The sequence below is a fragment of the Saccostrea cucullata genome, unplaced genomic scaffold (genome assembly GCF_032062105.1).
Source record: "Saccostrea cucullata isolate Sc308-1 unplaced genomic scaffold, CSIRO_AGI_Scuc_v1 ctg3099, whole genome shotgun sequence".
Taxonomy (NCBI): Eukaryota; Metazoa; Mollusca; class Bivalvia; order Ostreida; family Ostreidae; genus Saccostrea; species Saccostrea cuccullata.
In genome coordinates, this window is record NW_026917865.1 from 115,727 (window position 1) to 132,533 (window position 16,807).

At 32.6% G+C, this 16,807-nt stretch overlaps 2 protein-coding genes across 2 annotated transcripts; one reads left to right on the top strand and one right to left on the bottom strand.

Annotated features, from left to right (window-relative positions):
* Window positions 1-1,615: 1,615 nt before the first annotated feature.
* On the bottom strand, window positions 1,616-15,894 carry LOC134237677 (uncharacterized). Its single transcript, XM_062722993.1, has 7 exons — window positions 15,870-15,894; window positions 13,890-14,144; window positions 12,712-12,786; window positions 10,139-10,255; window positions 3,227-3,427; window positions 3,022-3,039; window positions 1,616-1,713 (listed from the first exon to the last, which is right to left on the bottom strand). Exons 2-7 carry the CDS (start codon window positions 14,001-14,003, stop codon window positions 1,639-1,641), a joined length of 600 nt encoding a protein of 199 aa, XP_062578977.1. The 5' UTR covers window positions 14,004-14,144; window positions 15,870-15,894; the 3' UTR covers window positions 1,616-1,638.
* On the top strand, window positions 6,184-7,401 carry LOC134247150 (zinc finger MYM-type protein 2-like). The gene is made up of 2 exons (XM_062732666.1): window positions 6,184-6,860; window positions 6,957-7,401. Exons 1-2 carry the CDS (start codon window positions 6,184-6,186, stop codon window positions 7,399-7,401), a joined length of 1,122 nt encoding a protein of 373 aa, XP_062588650.1.
* Window positions 15,895-16,807: the final 913 nt, after the last annotated feature.

The following is a 16,807-nucleotide window of genomic DNA, read 5'->3' on the forward strand; positions in this document are numbered from 1 at the left end:
TCAAACAATTTAATATGGACAATGTAGGAAATAAGTAGCGTTAAATGTTAATATTTCACAAAAAATCCTATTGAAAATGGCACAAATAATCCAGTGAGTTGAATGTCTCAGATTCATTATTGTAGACGCATCCGTGGCTCCGATTATAAATTTCGTAAATTCAGCGTTCGTTGCTGTATACTGGAGTAATAGATTCATTTCACAATGATTGATCCATGGAACATACCGGGTATATAGAATCCAATGGACACAAAAGATAAACGAGAAGCATGCCTTTTTACTTCTTACACACAACCTTGGGCTTTTTGTTTATTGAAATATCCATTTTTTCCGCATTTAGCACAAAATTTAGCTCACGAAATTCCAACGGAATCTGTAATTTCGTCCGGTGATTTATGACCATTTGTCCACCTAGTCCCGCGTTGTTTGTGCGAGTGTCTATCGTTCTTTTAAGGAGTGGCTGGAGTAAAAATCCTTCCGAGTTTAAAACCTGTACACAATAGAGAAAGTGTTGCATTAAAAAAAACATTAGAAATAATCTCCCAATTTCATAGAAAATGCTGAAACAGTTGTTGGAGTAAAATCCTTCAAATCCTATTAATTTACAAAAATTACCTGTTCACGGGAAATTGTTTCTTGCAAATTCCGAAACATAGGAATATATATCCGGATTTCACAGTAGAAAACTTGAACTGAAGAGGCATCTTGGTGTAATCGATAAATGGCATCGTCAAAACACCCGATTCTGAAGGTCTTTTTTTCAAAATTAAAATTTACGTCGTCATTCGTGGTCGTTGCGTTGTAAAATGAATAAATTGTAAAGAATTTAGTAGAACTGACTTTAACGCATGCGTAGTATGTATAAAAATGTCGCAATGCGGATAAATAAGACTAAACAAAGTTAATGTTCATATTTATCGATATAAAACACCTCTCGATGATTCCTACTATTAATAACCAAAAATGGTTTTCTTTGGCCTAACTTGATGAACAGTGCCAGGTAGTCATCCAAGCAGAACGAGACCTTACCTGTGGCTGTCCAATAAGTTAACAATGGAATGTTCGATAGTGGTCACTGGATGAAAAGTCCAGTTTCCGCAAAACTGAAACTATACGGAAACCTTGCTGAAACTTGGCGTTGAAGTTTCCTGTATGGTTTCCGCAATGCGGAAACTATATAATAGTTTCAGCAAGTTTCTGTAGTAAGTAAGTCATAACCCTCAAACTGACCATTATGTCAGATATTAGACTCTCCTCGGCGCTAACGCGCCTCGGGTCGTCTAATATCTGACATAATGGACAGTTTTCGGCTTATAACCATTACAGAGTGTATATTGTATAAAATTTATTGAAAGATTGCAAAATAGCTATATATACATCAAGAGTACATTTTTATGAATAACAATTCAGTGTATAGGAAAGTTCATAAATACGTATCACAGACAAATCTTTTTATATATATATATATAAAAACATCAAGATTTGATTTTTAAAAATAAAAAAGTTAACATCGCACTCTTTTACTAGAAAACTCTCAAGTACGCAAAGTTGTTATTTGCGTTTTCTGTAAAACATAAATAATTCACAATGCACAGAAGAAATGTGTTTATTCTCCTATAACCGTTCATTTGTTTTTTCTCATTGCTCAGTGGGAGATGTTTTATTCCCGGTATAAGATTTTGAAATGTATAACGCAAGGATTGCTACCACTATCTGAAAAATATAATCAGCTCATTTTATTCTTTTTCAGAAATTGATATTAGGTAGTATATATATATATATATATATATATATATATATATATATATATATATATATATATATATATATATATATATATATATATATATATATATATATATATACTATGAAAATTGAAGAAAACGAACATAATTCAGCCTCAAAGTCTGTTGCTAGGAAGAGTGAACATCTCCTGTCGATCGGTCACATCCGTCATGTGCTCCAAAACATGATAAGGGAAAAAACGAAAAATCTTTAGACAATTCAGTCTGTAGATAATGGCCTAACAATGAGTATTTAAAAACGGGTCAGCAGCACTTAGCAAAAAATAGATTGTTTTAGTATCCACCATGGAACTTGCGAAATGATGCATTTGACTTGAAACGAGTTTATCTATTTCAGAGTACCGGTACTTGTGTGTATAGTGCAGGCCACTGCAGGGAAAGAGACAAATAAATTTTATAACATTAAGCAGCACGAGTATCAGCAAACTAAGTATCAGCATCCAATTAGCATCATGATCAGCATTTAAAAAAAAGCAAAGCCAGGATCAGCATCGGCAAGCAAAGGAAGAACTGGAATAGACCTACTTGATTAGAATATCAATGATGTCTTATTTTGGAAAAAAAAATGAAATCTGAGACAGAAAACTTTTTAAAGACTACCTGCGGTAAAAAAAAAACTATCAGTTGATTCGATATGCAAGAGCATGTTCTACGTATAAGCAATTTTTAATCAATTCCTACCCGGTACATGTAAATCCAACTATTAGGCAACTGTTTCGTTTTTGACAACGTATTAGTATGTTATTTTCTACTGAATTGTCTACAGATTGTTTTCATGTGATCGTTAATGACAAGAAACAAGCAGAATGTGTTTCCCTTTGACAGGGGATGCTAGCTCCTCCATGGCAGCTGATACATCTCATGTTCTAGAGATTTGTATTTTTCCTGTTATCAACTGTTATTATCCAGTTTTGATGTTTATTAATGTTCCTTATCATAATGTGAATTGAAAATTCATGTATATCTCTCGGAGTATGTGAACAGAGGGGAAGTTTTAAGAGCTTGCGACCACAAATGTGTTTCGGAACCTCTGTTTTGTCAAAAAAATATCATTAAAATATTTAATGATTAAAACAGAAAGTATTGTTTTCCATTGTAAAATAAAATTCTGTATTTTTTACATAAAAATACATAATAACTGAAACTTTACCTCAGTAATAATAAGTAGAACACCAACAGCAATAACGCCCGAAGAATAAGGAATTATTATATTTACCAGTACATCGTAGCATCCCTGGAAAGAAACAGTTCTTTAGAAATAAAAATACCTCTCTTTCTCTTTCCAGCTATCTACCTACTAGTATCCACATATCTTTTTGTCCGTTAATGAAATTGTATGTAAGGGTGTGTATATGTTTAATTCAATTGAATAATTTCACATTATCATTGAGTTTTTGTTGAGTAAAATTCTCTTTAATTACCTGGTTGTTATATGTTCCACTGTCGACGTTTGCATGGCATGTTGAAGGAGCTGAAGAGGACGTGCTAACCGTGACTCCATTACAGCAGGTCTTTGGAATTTGTGAATTTGTTTGTTGACATTCTCCGCTAGTAGTGCACCAAGGAGTCTGGTCAAAATCATTAGTTGTGCTGAACACTGCATTTACTGCACAACAGTCCAACTAATCCAATGTATAATATTTATGTAAAACATAAACATGCATGCCGCTGAATAAAGCAAACACCAAGACATAGGGCATTGAAATATTAACATTTTAATACATTGTTTTTAGCATTGTGGTGGAATTTTTAAAGTCTATGATGATGTCCATCATACAAAATTCAGAAAAATAGTTTTTCTGTTTAATGTCTAATTGAAATAAAATACTAATGAAGAACTAAAGCAAAGCTCGTTGCAAAGCAACAAGTAGGTCTTCCATCCAGTTTGACCGGTAGTAACTTTTATTTATTTTTTTTTAAATAATGTCTCTGAGGATTTAAATATTCCAAATCTATGTTGAGAATTGCAAAGAAAGCCATTTTTGCTACTTCCTGTTCGACCGGAAGTGACGTCGACGGACAGAAAATTAAGTTTTATGCTTCCGGTGACAAATATTTTTCAAAAACGTGTCAAGAACGGCAAAAAATATGCATTTTCTGACTACTTCCGGTTTGGAGACCAGGTTTTCTAAACTAAATTGGACGAAGTAACGTCACAGGGTGTATTTTGATGATCTCAATAGATTCTGCCAGAGATTTGAACAACTTTGCTTCTTTAATTTATAACAAATTCTCAATACTTTTTGAGATATCTGGAAAAAACGCTCGGCCCCTCTAGATCCCCTAATTTAGGGATCAGCCCCTTTTTAGATATCATTTGAAAGAACTTGTAATTCTGCACAAATTATGTTCTATATGATTTAATAAAATATTTTTAGTTTAGAGATAAGATAAAAAGCAAAAATATGTGTAAATTTTCGCTCTTTTTGGCGTTCTCATTTCTTTCCCCAATATAGCGCCATTTTGAATAGAGAAATCGAAAAACATAAACCAAATTGCACAACTTCAATTCTTCCTCATCTAAAATCGGTAGAATTTCTGTTCCAGCTTTTGTCGCATCTGAGCCTTTGTCTAGAACTGAATGTCTATAAATTTTCGTTTAAAGGGAAGTAACTCGAAAGCGGAAGTGAATTTTTAGAATATAAGGCAGAATTCTGATAACTATCCCTATACACTCAGAAAATTCAAGCAAAATCCATTGAGAAATGAGAGAGATATGAGGCCTCAAAGTTGGCGTCTAGGAAGTAGAAGAAACTAGAGGTACTGTGAGCAATGAGCTCACTTAATGATACCCCCCGCCTCCCATATGAATAAATTGGCAGTGTCCATGTTTTGCTCTGGAAAATCTAAAATATATGTCAGATCAAAAAGGAAAATAGAAGGTGCACAATGGCAATGTGTAATAAAGATTCTGTGAAAGTTTCATTAAAGGATGGCTGCACTTAACGCCGGTTTTTGGGTCTTTTTCAATCTCTGTTGTCATATTTATTTTTGTTTTTATTTTTGCCTTAAGTCATTTGTTATAGAGTTTGGTCTATTTCCAAATGAAAGCAATGTCATAAACGTTATAGACTGCGTTGCAATAAAATAATTCGTTGTTTGCTTACCCCAACTCTCTGCAAATATCGGGAAATTAGACTTATCTGCCCTTGATTGGAGATAAAATTTATAAATATGCATAAAAGGCGGAGCTAATATTGTGAAGAGTGGTCTAAAATTAGAATAGTTACTGTATTTATATTTGGTGCATTTTCTCTCTCTCTCTCTCTCTCTCTCTCTCTCTCTCTCTCTCTCTCTCTCTCTCTCTCTCTCTCTCTGCATATGTTTGTCACTATCATTTTTTTAAGTTTTCAAATAAAGTATATAATAAGTAATAAATAACATCGTAAAAGCAGCCATTGATAATCAACAGCAATGGCTGATGTCAACAATTCGCGTGTTCGAATATGAGTGCCGACTAGCTCAGTCGGTAATGCATAGAATCAGTAATATTGAGGTCTGGGATCGAGACCCGCTAACAACTTTAAGACTTGCTTTATTTTTCCCTTTTTATAAAAAAAGAAAGAGAAACGTCACAATTACTTAAGTTTTTCTTAATATCTTCTCCCCATAAATTAGCGTGCTGGGGATGGTATGATTTCATTTTATATACTGGATCTTATTTGGGATGTTCATGATAAGTAAAGGTTACATGCCGAAAACTGTCCATTCTGTGAGAAGAAAGAACTATTGGAGGGCCGTTAGGCCCGACAATAGTTCTTTTTTCTCACAGAATGGACAGTTTGAGGCTTGTAACCTACTTAAAACATTTCATTCCATTGTGTTCAGATTGGACTCTCTTAGAAAAGTTTCTCTCTTGCAACGTCAATGAAGTAAACATCCTTTGTATTAAATTTGGCATTGTCTTCTTAGTAGACTGTCTCAGGTAAATTTGTTGATTTAAATACTGTGAATAGGATTCACTTCAATTGTTAACTTAGTGGACAGTTACAGGTGAGTTCCTTGGTTTTGTATAAAAAGCATGCACATCGAACACCACTTCTTAGTAAATGTCCCTGCGGTTAGGATGTCCTCTTCAGATGGAGAAAGCGTGTTTTTAACACAAAACAAGTTTAGAGAAGTTGATGAACAAGAAAACAACACGGATGGCATTCTCAGTGATATTTTGGATTTGGAAAGAGAACATCCAAAAAAACAACCGAATTTTGACCTCAAAGTAGATATTTTTTCGGATATTTCTGACGAGGAACTTGTTAAGGCCACCCAAGACATAGAAGGAAAAGAAAATATTGAAAGGTTTGCACGGCTCAATCAAGATTTAGATAATTTGGTTTAGAAAGGTTTATCGAAGAAAACAGAGCAAAAGTCAAAGTGGGCAATGACTCTATTAACGAACTGGCAAAATGAACGAAAGCGTATGTTACCAAACCATGATACATTTATGTACCAGGATATTATGAAAATGAGTGATGAGGAAATCAACAAAACAATGAGTTTCTTTGTAGCTGAAGTGAGGAATAAATCTGGAGAGGATTACAGACCCAATAGCTTGTATGAAATTGTGTGTGCAATTCAACACAAATTACGACATGAAGGTAGATTCATAAACTTTTTGGATGATGATAAATTTCACGATATGCGCAGTATTCTTGATTCAAAGATGAAAGAACTCTCTGGGCGAGGCATGGGGATAGAGCGGAAACGGGCAGAGATCATAACTGAGGCTCAAGAAGATGAAATGTTGTCCAAGGGAGTTTTAGGAAGAGATACACCTCAAAAACTCTTAGATACTCTACTGTTTCAACTAGGACTACATTTTGCACTACGAGCAGGACAGGAACACAGAAACTTGAGGGTTGGGACAAACAGTCAGATTTCTCTTTCCATGGATGCATCTGGACTGCGATATCTCGAATATAGAGAGGATGTCTCCAAAACAAATCGCGGTGGGCTCCAGCACAAAAATCTGCAACCTAAAGTTACCAGAGCATACCAGAACAAGAATGTTCCCGAGAGATGTCCTGTGCTCACGTATGAAAAATATCTGCATTTAAGGCAAGTATATTGTTGTTAATTTCCACCAAAATATTGCTGTAACATATATCTTAATTTAAAACACTTTAATCTATAATATGCAATTTTCTTTTAAAGGCCTGAAGCTGGTAAAACCAATGCTCTCTATTTGCGACCTCTGCGGTACCCCACAGATTCCACTTGGTACGCCGACTCCCCTGTTGGAGTACACACTCTACAACAGACCGTCGCAAAACTGTGTAAAATAGCAGGATTTACTGGCCACTACACAAACCATAGCCTCAGAGCAACCGCCGCAACACGCCTTTACGATGCTGGCATTGATGAGCAGCTAATAACCGAGAAAACTGGACACCGCTCGACATCTGTTAGATTGTATAAAAGAACAAATAAAGAACAACAGCAAAGAGTGAGCAAAATCATTCACGGTGAAAATCAGTGTGATGTAGCTATCAAGAAAGCCAAAACCGCAGCCGAAAGTGATTCTAATGTGTGTGCACCAGCTGGTGCTAGTGAAATTGAAATTTCGTCTGGAAGTGTATTTTTCAAATTTAAATTCTAAAGTTGGAATAATTATTACAATGTGTGTAATTCGTTGTTCATGAATAACATGTATATCTTTTGTGTTGGATTTGTTGTCATTTTTTCTTAGTGCTTACCTTTAACTGTCCAATAAGTTGTAAAAAAGTGTCCACTATTTTTAATAGTAGACAGTTTTTCCAACTTATTGGACAGTTACAGGTAACTTATTGGATTGTTTTTGTTATTTCAAGGATAAGAAGGTATTAAAAGAACAAAAGATGATGTCATAACAATGTTTTAAGCGATGGTTCAAAACATAATAAATCTCTTTTTTTCTTGTAGACCACGAACATTTAGAGACATATAATACACTCGAAAATATATAAATATAGTAAAATGAAATGCTTTTGAGATAAATATAAGAATAATCTTATAGATATCCAAGAGAAAAAAGAATAGCCCGTGGCTCGATGGGAATGGATCGAAACAGATATGGACAATCACTATCGCCCAGCAGAATGTTTGTTTCCTTACACGTCACGTGATGGAATTTTAGTATTCACAGAGTTACCTGGGTATAGAAATCACGTGGTTAATTATAATATTCAGCAGGTAACAACGTGGTCAAAAGGACCTGTTTACTATAGAGAAAGTGAACACACGAAGAAACAGTTTTTTCTCTTTTTAACCATCTGCGCATGTTTGTCTATTGATCTCTTTTTAATATGAGGTAATATATATAAATATACAACTACCATGAAAAGGAGAACAATAGACAAACATGCGCTGACTATGTATTAAGCCTGTAAAAAGGTGGGCGTACTCATTATCCTATGGAGATTCCAGAATATGCGATGATCACTCCCTACAAAAACGACTTCGAACTTCGTTAATACGAACTTTTAATTAACGTAATTACACAAAGTTGCATTTAAGACATTGGCCATTTCTACCATTAAAAGAAATATGCCCATTTTTAAAATTAAATATGTCGCAATTTCTTAGTTTCTTTAAGTGCAGTCATCCTTTCCTTCAGTGGTATGAGAGGAGTTGCGGATAAGCGTAACAGACGGACGGACGGTCGGACAGACGGACGGAAATACCGATTATATATACCCTCCCGCTTTTCAAGCGAGGGGTATAAAAAAGAATAATAATTTATACCAACAGAATCAGTAGAAGGTCTTCCGTTGCAAACGAAAGACCTTAATAAATTTTATTTACGACACTGTAAAAACGAGTTTCATTATAAATTAACTTACACTTTGATGTACTTAATAATTAAGTATAATTTTCTTCTCTCAATTGAATTGAAGGATATTCTCATTAAAATGGATTACAAAAAGAATTATGTATCTTATAAGACCGCGGAATATTAACTGGCAAGATTGGAAATATACAGTTTAGATCATTTTTATCTGTTACATTCAAAACATTCAGTGATAGGCAATGAAATGGATGGGTACAATTCGACGCGCACGTTGGGAAAACATCGGATTGAAATTGAAGATAGGAATTCATTTTCAATCCACCTGAGCTGTTTTCATAGCCAATTGTGAATGTATTATCCAAAAATCAAATAATTTCAACTGCCAAATACATATTGCTTGAAGTTCACATTAATATGAGTTTTAGCTTATAATTTAAAGAAAGCGAAAGATCAAAGAAGACAAAGATTATTTTCAGGAGATATTTTATTCTAGAAGAAGAGGGGAGAGGTAAAAAATTCGAGTCAAATAGCTTTGTACGAATTAACTTTTAGGATGACAACTTTCTTATTTTCTTCCAAGATCGAAAAGCCCCCCCCCCCCCCTTCCCCCATCGTAAACTTACATAAATTATACCAAACCGGCAGAAATCAAATATTTGTCCCTTCATGCATTTCTTTGAAACACTGGACAGAAAATTCTGATTTATATAAATTATCTTTAAACTATACCAAAATTGAAATTATATTTGTCTTTGGGTCAATCAGTAATGGTGTGCCTTCTAGAGTAGCTGAGGTGGATTGAAAATGAATTTCGGTCTGCAATTTTAATCCGATGTTCTCCCCACTTCGCGTCGAATTGTGAACCGCCCATTTCATTGTCTATCACTGAATGTTTTGATTGTAACAGATAGAAATGACGTAAGATGTATATTTCTAATCTTGCCAGTTAATGTTTCGCGGTCTTATCTTATATACATTTGTTTGTTATGTTTTTTTAAAATCAAGATTGCACAATGAAATTGTTGTTGAAATAAAATTGTAAATTTAACTGAATTTATATATTATTTTTTTCCTCGCATTGATAGCCATATTTTTCATATATATTCAATTGTCTACTTTAATTACATCTATTAACCACTGTTCAGGAAGCCATTAAATTTTTAATAAAGATGAATGAAATTATCATTTTTGAAGATAGAAAAACGAAAATATAATTACATTTGCGTGCCATAAAGTTATTCAATTCGTCGTCACCACTGACACATTCAAAGATAAGATTGAAAATTCAATGCTTCAACAGCGTTAGATATTTCTAATCTTTAATTGGGGTGTGTGATCGGTCTGCAGAGGATGCTCACTCCTCCTTGGCACCTGATCCCACCTATGATATTTTAGAGTTCCTTGTTTGCTCTGCTCCTATTTTGTATTGTTTTATGGACTTTTGATCTTGAATACTTTCGTTATCACCATATTTTTTAAATTGTTTTAGTCATTGCTTATTTTTAATGTCATAGGTAGATCATTCCATCTGAAATATATATACTTCTCCATTTAAAAAAATGCATACCTTCATAAATGCCATATTCCAGAAATTCGAAACTGTTTCCGTACTACTGAGTGCATCATCTTTATACTCTGCGTGTAAATTGTCTACCAGCTGTTTTTTGGCGCTGATATTTTTTGTCTTCAGTAAAAGAAAATAATGTATTGTTTGTAAGTATAGCAATGCTAGGAATATTCAATTTATATAATAAATATAAATATATAAATATGAATTAATCAATTTAAGAAGGTCGCTCTGCAAAGCTTAGGATCTTATGCTTACATGGCTATATAATCAATAACATGTATATTATATCTGTAAAATAAGAAAGATTTAAAATTTTTAGTAGGCAAATCTAATGTCAGTGCATAAACAAAGAAAACATTTTATAATTTAATTTTATAATATTTTAATATCAAATTTAATACATCTCTATCAATTGTTTAATTCAAATTCAAAAGAAACTTAAAATATTAATTTATTAGAATATTACTGTTATTCAAAATCATTTTCTGTATTATGAGGTTGAAGAAAGGCCAATATATCAAAAATACAAATAAGGTAATTATGAGACTTAAAACAAAATGATTAAAAATTTGCTATGACAATTTACTATTTTATATCTTCTTTTCATACAAAGTAAAGGGTTATGAGTTGCCAAACTTTTTTTCTAATTGAAACGTTTTATTTAGATTGTAACATAAAAATCTTTGCACTAATTGTGTTTCTAGAGTATAGAAAATGCCTTCCTACTTTGTGTTCTAACGCGCAGTGACTTGTGTTATTCTTCAATTTTATGCCAATTTTTATCTATTTTATACTTGCTAAAATCTCGTAAAATAAGAGAATGAATGATCTAATTAAAATATTACGCTAAACTTTAGCGAAACATGTGACGCGGTAGAAAGTGCTTGCTGGGAAAAAGTTACGTCATATTTCTATGACGTGAACATGAAGTGTGTGTTGAGTAACTGTTCAGTAAGTTGTAAAAAGTTAAACTTCTGTCAATTTGCATTTTTTAAATTGCATTATAAGCTTACTTAATGTTTCTTTAAAAAAGAAAACAAAAAACTACAGGTTTTTGGGGCGCTAATCTCACTGAATGAAATTTTCTTTACTTACATAAGCATCATGGTCAAGTCCATGTTCAGCTATGAGAAAACCGAAATATTTGTTCAATCAATGTATTAAAAGTGTTATTAAGATTTTTCGAAAGTCTTAAAAAGTTTTATTTAGTTGTAAATAAGGAAATGCAAATAAGACACTGGAACCCCTACTATAATGAAGAATGGATGTGTCTACGCCTAGGTATGGATATTTCAAATTGACAATTCAGCCAAGCAACAAACTGATACTAAAATCTAAACTCAGTAGGTGCATAATGGATTACTAGTATGTTTTAAAGACATTAAATATATAGTAATGGATGCGTGTTAAAGGGAAAGGTACTAGATTCCCTTTATCTTTAGTGTTTGGAAGCTCAAATTCCAAAGTTACATTAAAATTTGACCATATATATTTGAACAATGTCGGATTTTCAATTCATACCCCCACTGTTGAAAAAAATTAAGGGGGTATAATACCATAAAAGGAATTTTGTTATTTAATTACACTTTCAGACTGTGATTTTACCCAGAGGTGAATGAAATAACATACATTGTATAAAGCGATTTTCATTTTAATTTGAAAGTTGCTATAATGTAACTAGTCAGGTTTTCAGTTTAACATACGTTACTCAGTGTTACGTGTGCCTTTAAGACTCTAATAAGGTTACATTGTATTTTATTCACATCACTAATGTCTGAATGGGGCTATGTTTGCTCTGCTCCCGGTTTGTTTTTTTAAATGGACTATTCAGCTTGAGCTGGACAATTTTCTTTATCTGAGAAGTTCCGAATTAAAAGTAGGTATTTCCAAAACTAATAACTAATGGGCTACTTCATTTCCGCTAGCTCTCTAATTGAGACTTGTTGACATATTTACTAGTAAAAGAAACTTGGTGATATTTCTCGATCGCAAACAAAATTGACTCAAAATATATAACACGACTTTTCAAGCTGAAAGGGGGTTGAAATAAGGTTGCGCGTAAAGATAAAGTTGTCATTACTAGGAATTTCTCCACATTGATAGCCACGTAAATGTATATTCTTTTATAACAGTTATGATTTTGCCGAAATTCAGCCATTTCTTAATTTATCATTGAGTCGAATCTGAGTGATGTTTATCACACTTATTGTGAGTATATTATTTCTACACTAAATTGATAACGGATTTAACTGTTATTTCCAGATCATTACAAAGAACACACGGCGGTTGTGATCAATTCGCAGAGGATACTCATTTATCCATGGCACCTTATCCCATCTCTGATGTTCTGGAGGTCAATGTTTGCTCTGCTCAAATTTTGTATAGTTTATGGATTTTTAATTTTAAACACCCTTTGTTATATCTATATTCTTCACTTCAAATGATATAAAAAGCTGACCAATGTCATTTACCATTCAACCCTTTAATCAATACAGCAAATTGAATATTTTGATATACATTAAACAGTAATATATGGAAATGATAACAGTTAATCTTTTATAACTACGTACCTCTTCTCTCGTGTGAATCCACAACCCAAAGATTACCAGTGTTGACAAAAATAGCAGAAGACCAAAAATAAAATACTGTAAGATAAAACAATATTAAAGAATTTATCAAAAACAAATGCAGAATATGTAATATAAAAATATTTAATTTACAAATTGAACAACTTTATCATATTTGGCTCTTGTGAATGCTTTCCAACACGATAAACCAATTTGTAAATGTAAATCACACCTATGGTATTTCACATTCTACCATTGTTAGTTTGCACGTTTACTCTTTTGCAGAGGAAAATGATATATTTTTATTTAGGATGATATAACAAACTGAGTTATGATAGAGATTTAAAGTAAAATATTCAGATTTCTTTTAATTTTGTACACATTTTCAAACTGTAACTATATCCAAAATGCATTTTAACACACACACACTATCTCTCTCTTCTAATTAATACTCTTATATACTGGACGATGCTACTAACATAAGTGGTAGCTTTTTTTTTCTTTCATCTAATTCTTTTTTACCTATGAAAAGTTTGTTTACTTTCCTGACATTATGTATGTTACATTAGTTCAAATAATGTTATGAGTATATATTTTTTTTATTATTTTCTAGATTCTGAAGCAGTTATTTTTATTATCCTAAATAACGGCAAACATAAGCAAAATGAACCTTAACACGTGCTTATTTTTTTTTCAAGAGTAAGGACATGCTGTCGAAAAAGCAACATTTTTTGTGTGATATAAGTTATCGGTTTTTAATACTGTTAATATAGAATAACAAGAAATTTCTTACTAAACGTTTAGGGACCAAAGGTTTGTTCATTGTCTTTTGGATGAAAATAATTCTTACAGGGAATAATTCTCTTTTAATTCCTTTATAGAATGTACCAATCATCTGCCATGTCTGCCATTGTTACTTCATACTTTTTGTGAGGAAACTTCTTTTAGGTAGAAACAACTTCTTCTGATTATTTTAATAAAACTTCGATAGCTTAAGTACATAGTAATGAGATTCAAATTGGGTTTAAAGAATAATTTTAGACGAACAGAGTTTTTCTAGCTACATGTATAACATTTTCTAAATGCATAACATTTTGAAAAAAAAATTCTTTGGAAAAAATGTCTCAAATAAAAATTTTAGCAAGGAACAAAGGAAGAAAAAACGAAGATAAGAAATTTACCCCATATATTATAATATTCCATCGTGATTCATCTTGTTTTTTGGAAAGCATCGTTTTAAGAAAAAATCCTATAATGGCTTCAAGCATTACGAAAAATCCTATCACAATTAGCATTGAGGATAAGATTTTTATTTCGTCACCAAGTCCAGTTGAAAGAATTGAAATGAAGTTCAAAATTTTGTTGACATCATTGTCCAGTAGGTCCCCTCCAAGTATGACTGCACCAGTAAGGAACCATCCAAAGCCAAAAAAGAACTGAATAAAAAACAATTCAAGCTAACATCTAGAGTTTATTTATAAAATTGCACAAGATGTGGCAAATAAGAGCAACAAAGAATTAAATAAGAAACTTTATACATCTTCAAATACCTCATGCATTAAAAAATTGATATAGTCAATGGTACATGACAGTTTTATCAGATGGTTAACGTTATTTAAAACAGATTTCAACACAAGCCTTTAACTCTTTAAACATTTATCTTGATAAAATATGCTACAGAGTTGGACACGTCTGTTTCATATTTGGATATTTTACTTGAAAAAGACTTTAATGGTAATCTAACAACCAAGCTCGAAGTTTTACAACGTCAACTTCTCTTACGTATGGAGCAATATACCTCCATTCGGAGTTTATATATATCAGTTGATTCGACACGCAAGAGCATTCTCTACGTATGAACAATTTTTATCATGAGGCAAATTATTGACAAATATATTGTAGGAACAAGAATATCAGCAGTCTGGTTTAAATTTATCATTTTGTAAGTTGTATGGTCGATACAATAACATTGTCAACAAATACAATATATCATTGAGTCAAATGCTGACAGACGTTTATCATATTAATTTTTAGTCCATTATTTATATACTGAATTGACGACGGATTTCCCGATCATGACAAGGAGCACACGGTGGGTGGGATCGGTTGACAGGGGATTTGCACTTCTCTATGTCACCTGATCCTACCTCTGATGTTTTTGAAGACCGTGATTGCTCTGCTCCTGTTTTGTGTTGTTTAATGGACTTTTGATCTTGAATTGTTTGTTAGCTCCATAAGATTCACTGATAGAGAAAAAATACAAATCTACATGTAATAGCAAGATTCGGGTACAAATAACTACCCCTATAGAATAAAGATTAATACACAAACGAAATGTGTACACATCATGCTTCCTTAAATATCTAATTTTCCAGTGAATGATTAAACGTATTTTTATCAATCTATAAATCAAAATTATGTCAGTATCCAAAATGTGTCAACTACCGGTCTCCTCGGTAAAAGATTTACTGCATCATAAACAATTGACTGAAATTTCACTGATGTCAATTCATTTCTGATTATTATTGCATAGATCGTTTCTAGGAATACAATTGTCACAATCCTCCAAATTCATTTATTGATTGAATGTAGAAGCTGTATACAATATATCAAACCATTTTTTTCATCATATTCATTTTTTTTTAAACTTCGAAGTTCTCTTCAAGGATATAAGATTTTCTTTTTTTTTTTAATAAGACACAGTTTTAAATGTACAAAATGAAAAATAAAGAGAGTATTCGAGTTAAAAAGTTCAACAATAAAAATCAGGATTAAAGCAAACACGGACCTCCAAAACATCAGACCTTGGGCCATAAAACTTAGACGAGCTCACTTTTGATCTCAGTCTCACTTTTTGATTTTTGTTTTCCATTCATTTAATCGACTATAGAACTTGAGAAATGATGGCATTATACGAGATTGTTGCTATTCTTGTTTCATCAACTTGTTTTTCGATAACTTATCTAGTTCAAGAAATTTTTCCAACTGATGCATGCTCTTGCAAATCGAATCATATGATATTGAATTGATATACCAACTTAAGTTGTTAAAATTGATCAAGTAGAATATTGGATATTTAATTTCCCCTTCGTGAAACATGGATTCGTATTAATCATAAAGTGTCATATTAAATCAATAAAATAAGAGTAAAATGCACTAACCAAGATAACATTTACAATTTGCAGTGTCGCACTTAAACAATTATCTACATCCGTCTTTGTTTTGCTATCAGTCTCCTTTTCTTTCTTCATAGTGGAAGTATTTCTACAAAATAAATATATATTTTTAAAAATATACATGTGACTTTAAATATATCATAAATTGAGCACATTACTCCTTATCATATAGTTTGACTACATCATTCTGCCTTTCTCGTCCATCTACATATCTGCATGAAGAATAACCTTCCAGCTATTTAAAAAAAACGTAGGGTTTTGCACACTTCCTCTTAAATTTAATGAACATAAAGCATCTCTAATGAATCGTATACATGTATTTCCAGAAAAACAAAGAGGCGTATATTTTCTTTGAAAACATGAAAAAACAAAGAAGGTAAAGTAATTAATACTATATGCATCCCTATTAATCATCTAGCAGTGTGTATTAATTTTAATAATGAAGAAGACCCTCGAGATTGATTGATTAATTGATTATATATATTTTTTTTCACTTATGTATGGAGACGCCACCACGTGCTGGTTGAGAGCTGCAAATACTGTCCTATAATCGGCACTCAGGGCCATTGAGCAGAGAGGGGTCTTTTTCGTGCCAGCACCTACTGCGACACGGGACCTCGGTTATACGGTCTCATCCAAAGGACCTGTTCCCATGTCCCACTGTGTCATTCGAACCCGCGACGTAAGGATTAAAGCCTTACTTCGCGACTCTATAGCAGACGCTCTTACCTCTGCGCCACGCGGGCGACATAAAGTTGGACTAAGATGCGTGGTTTAAGGTGTAGAAAGAATTATTGATATGGTGTAGGGTCTGTAGATGAAGAGAAGCAGAGATATATTGATTTAGGTAAGCAATGCGACATATGACCCTCCTGTAATTAATATTTCTTTGCAAAGGAAGGGGGGGTGAATTAAATGGCAAA

Coding starts and splice junctions, on each gene's coding strand:
- LOC134237677 (XM_062722993.1), bottom strand. CDS start 14,003: ATGCTAATTGTGATAGGATTTTTCGTAATGCTTGAAGCCATTATAGGA. Junction 10,256..12,711: donor GGATTCACACGAGAGAAGAG/GTACGTAGTTAT, acceptor CTTTTACTGAAG/ACAAAAAATATCAGCGCCAA. Junction 3,428..10,138: donor GGAATATGGCATTTATGAAG/GTATGCATTTTT, acceptor ACATTGGATTAG/TTGGACTGTTGTGCAGTAAA.
- LOC134247150 (XM_062732666.1), top strand. CDS start 6,184: ATGACTCTATTAACGAACTGGCAAAATGAACGAAAGCGTATGTTACCA. Junction 6,861..6,956: donor GAAAAATATCTGCATTTAAG/GCAAGTATATTG, acceptor TTTCTTTTAAAG/GCCTGAAGCTGGTAAAACCA.